The sequence below is a fragment of the Neopelma chrysocephalum genome, unplaced genomic scaffold (assembly GCF_003984885.1).
Source record: "Neopelma chrysocephalum unplaced genomic scaffold, ASM398488v2 Primary Assembly neopelma1_94294, whole genome shotgun sequence".
Classification (NCBI taxonomy): Eukaryota; Metazoa; Chordata; class Aves; order Passeriformes; family Pipridae; genus Neopelma; species Neopelma chrysocephalum.
The window spans coordinates 741-3,951 of NW_020923002.1; the positions used below are offsets into that span (position 1 = coordinate 741).

General features: G+C 50.3%; 1 protein-coding gene across 1 annotated transcript; it reads left to right on the forward strand.

The window, feature by feature from the left end:
• Positions 1 to 1,077: 1,077 nt before the first annotated feature.
• Positions 1,078 to 1,740, forward strand: LOC113980465 (olfactory receptor 14J1-like; the record flags this gene model as incomplete). The annotated part of the gene is made up of 1 exon (XM_027707678.1): positions 1,078 to 1,740. A coding segment is annotated over exon 1 (627 nt), but the record flags the coding sequence as incomplete, so codon positions are not given.
• Between the last annotated feature and the right edge of the window lie 1,471 nt (positions 1,741 to 3,211).

The following is a 3,211-nucleotide window of genomic DNA, read 5'->3' on the forward strand; positions in this document are numbered from 1 at the left end:
AGGCACCTTCAGGGTATTCAGCTGTTTGCCTGGGTGTCCTGCAGGGCTGCAGGTGCCCTCCAGAAGGGCACAGCTCTGCCATAGGATCTCTGTGCTGCACAGGATCCCCATGGAGAAAACTCCTCAGTGCTAAATCCATGGAAATGCCCTGGGCAGCCGTACTTGGGAGCTGCAATGATCCCTCTGTGTGGCAGTTTGGGAGGAGAAAAGAAGATCCTAATCAGGTATCCTGAGGAAAGGCAAGGATTCTGTCAATCTGCTCTTTGAACCGGGATTTCTCTGCTCCCAGAAGTGCCTTGTTTCTTTTTTAAGGGAATTCCTAAGGGTGATTCCCCCTTCAGTTCCAAGCTGCCAACCAGGGGCAGCTGTGAACAGGAAAGATGCCAGCTCTTGTCTCTGCACCAAGAGACCATCCCTTTGCCTCTCAGGACTCACAAGATTTCACTTGGAGCACATTAGAAATGTCAGAGATTTCAACCATCCAAACTCACTCCTGGCAAGAGCAACTGGAACAAAATCAAGTCCCCCAAATCCTCTCCCTCTGTTCTGCCCTTGGGCAAACTGTGACCAGCAGTTCTGGAAACACTTTGATACATCACAAGTGCATTTAATTGGAGGTCAGCCTGTGCTCCAAGTTGCCTCTCACTGCACAGCAAGAAGGATTCCTCAGGAGCCCATTCCAGGGTCCCTGCTCTCAGTGCCCCCTTCAGCCAGCAAAACCCAGAGCTCGGGGAGAGGGATGCAGAGAGATCTTCCTGAAAAGAGGCCCTGAATGTTGAATTGCTATGAGACATGCAATATGTTTTGGTGATTGAGTCTGGCCTAATACAATTCTGTCTTTTTTCTCCTAAACAGAAAACCATATAGAGGCATCAAATGTCCAACAGCAGCTCCATGGCCCAGTTCCTCCTCCTGGCATTGGCAGACAGGCGGGAGCTGCAGCTCCTGCACTTCTGGCTCTTCCTGGGCATCTCCCTGGCTGCCCTCCTGGCCAACGGCCTCATCCTCAGTGCTGTAACCTGTGACCACCACCTGCACACCCCCAGGTACTTCTTTCTGCTCAACCTCTCCCTCACAGACCTGGGCTGTATCTGCACCACTGTCCCCAAAGCCATGCACAATTTCCTCTGGAACACCAGAACCATCTCCTACCATGGATGTGCTGCACAGGTCTTTCTACTTGTCTTCTTTCTTGGAGCAGAGTTTTCCCTCCTTATCATTATGTGCTATGACCGCTACGTTGCCATCTGCAAACCCCTGCACTACGGGACCCTCCTGGGCAGCAGAGCTTGTGCCCACATGGCAGCAGCTGCCTGGGCCACTGGCTTTCTCCATGCTCTGCTGCACACAGCCAATACATTTTCCCTGCCCCTGTGCCAGGGCAATGCCCTGGGCCAGTTCTTCTGTGAAATCCCACACATCCTCAAGCTCTCCTGCTCACACTCAGGCTACCTCAGGGAAATTGGACTTATGTTTTTTACTCTCTCTTTAGAACTTTGCTTTTTTGTTTTCATAGTTTTCTCCTATGTGCAGATCTTCAGGGCTGTGCTGAGGATCCCCTCTGAGCAGGGACGGCACAAAGCCTTTTCCACGTGCCTCCCTCACCTGGCTGTGGTCTCCCTGTACCTCAGCACCTCCACATTTGCCCACCTGAAGCCCTTCTCAATTTCCTCCCCATCCCTGGACCTGGTGGTGGCAGTTCTGTACTCAGTGGTGCCTCCAGCACTGAACCCCCTCATCTGCAGCCTCAGGAACCAGGAGCTCAGGGATGCCGTAAGGAAAATGATGACTGGGGTTTTTTTTAAGAAGCAATAAACTGCCTCTTTTCTTCTGCAGAACACTCACTGAGTAACACATTTTGGGCCCACCCTGCCTTCTAAAGCTTTTGATAGTGTTTGGAGTGGGGGGCTTTCCTGTTTTTTCCCTCTGTTCCTGTCATCAACACTGAAATCTTATTCTTCATTCCATATAATTCACTCTCTACCTCTTTTTTTTGACCCATAAAATATACAAATCAGGAATCATGCTTTGTGTGCATTTAAACAAAATAAAAGTTTGTGCAGCAAGGTATTTGTCAAACATCCTCTCTGTGTTAGTTTGTACATGAGGAATCACAATCTCTGAATGTAAGAAAGGACACAAATTCTTTTTTCCAGATCCTTCCTCCAAGACCTCCCCTGAAGCTGGAGGGTATTTCCATATTTGCAGATGTGGAGGGGAAAAGAGTCCCAGCACTGCCAGAGAGCAACAGAACTGGGTCTGTTCAGAGCTGCTCTCTTTGCACTCCCACCCTCTCCTTTCCTGTCCGTGCCCAAGGCCTGAGTGCTCTGGCAGCTCAGTCACTGTCCTGCTGTGTGTCAGGCCTGTGAGCACAGGCAGGGACAGGCCCTGGGCACTGCTGGGACAGCGCTGGGCTCCACAACAGCAGTTCCAGCAGAAAAGGGGTTCCCCTCCAGGCACTTCCTGAAGGCTGAGGTCTTTTCCCAACACTGGTATGGAGAAGAACTCCCCGGATTCCTTTTGTTCCATGAGGTTCCCCAGTGTCACAATGGCCTCCTGATTCCATGTGTTTCTACAGTGTCACAATGACCCCTTTTTTCAGGAGGTTGTCCACTTTCCTTGAGTTCCTTTGGCTCCATGGGGCCCTGCAGTGTCCCAGTGACCTCTTGATTCCATGGCTTTCCCCAGGGTCACAATGGCCCCATAATTCCACAAGGTTCTGCAGTTTGACAGTGGCTCCTTGATTCCAGGAGGTTGCACAGCATCATCACAAAGCTGAGCCCATCCTGATGAAAGTTCTGAGGAGGTTAGGAGGAGCTGGGACAAAAGGGATAAGATAATTTGGAGAGGAAAGAGGGGCTTGGCCAAGAGAGAGGAAAGATTTTGATGAGGTAAAACCAGGTTCAGGGAATGCTAAGAGTGCTGAAACATTGACTGTGCAAACATTCCTGATGGACCTTTATGCACCTTGTAACCTCAAACCCCAACACTCCCCAAAAGTGCTGCCCCTCCTATTGAAAGGAACCCACTGCTCTAATTCCAAGCTGGAAAAAGCCCAAACCCAGAACTCCAGACTCCTCTTTGTCCTCTAATGCCCACCCCAATCCCAAACCTGCATTACCTGTATGAAAAGACAACCTTTAATCCTAATCCAGCCCAAAAAGCTCTTCCCCTAATCATGAACCAGACACTGCCAGCAGAACAACAAACC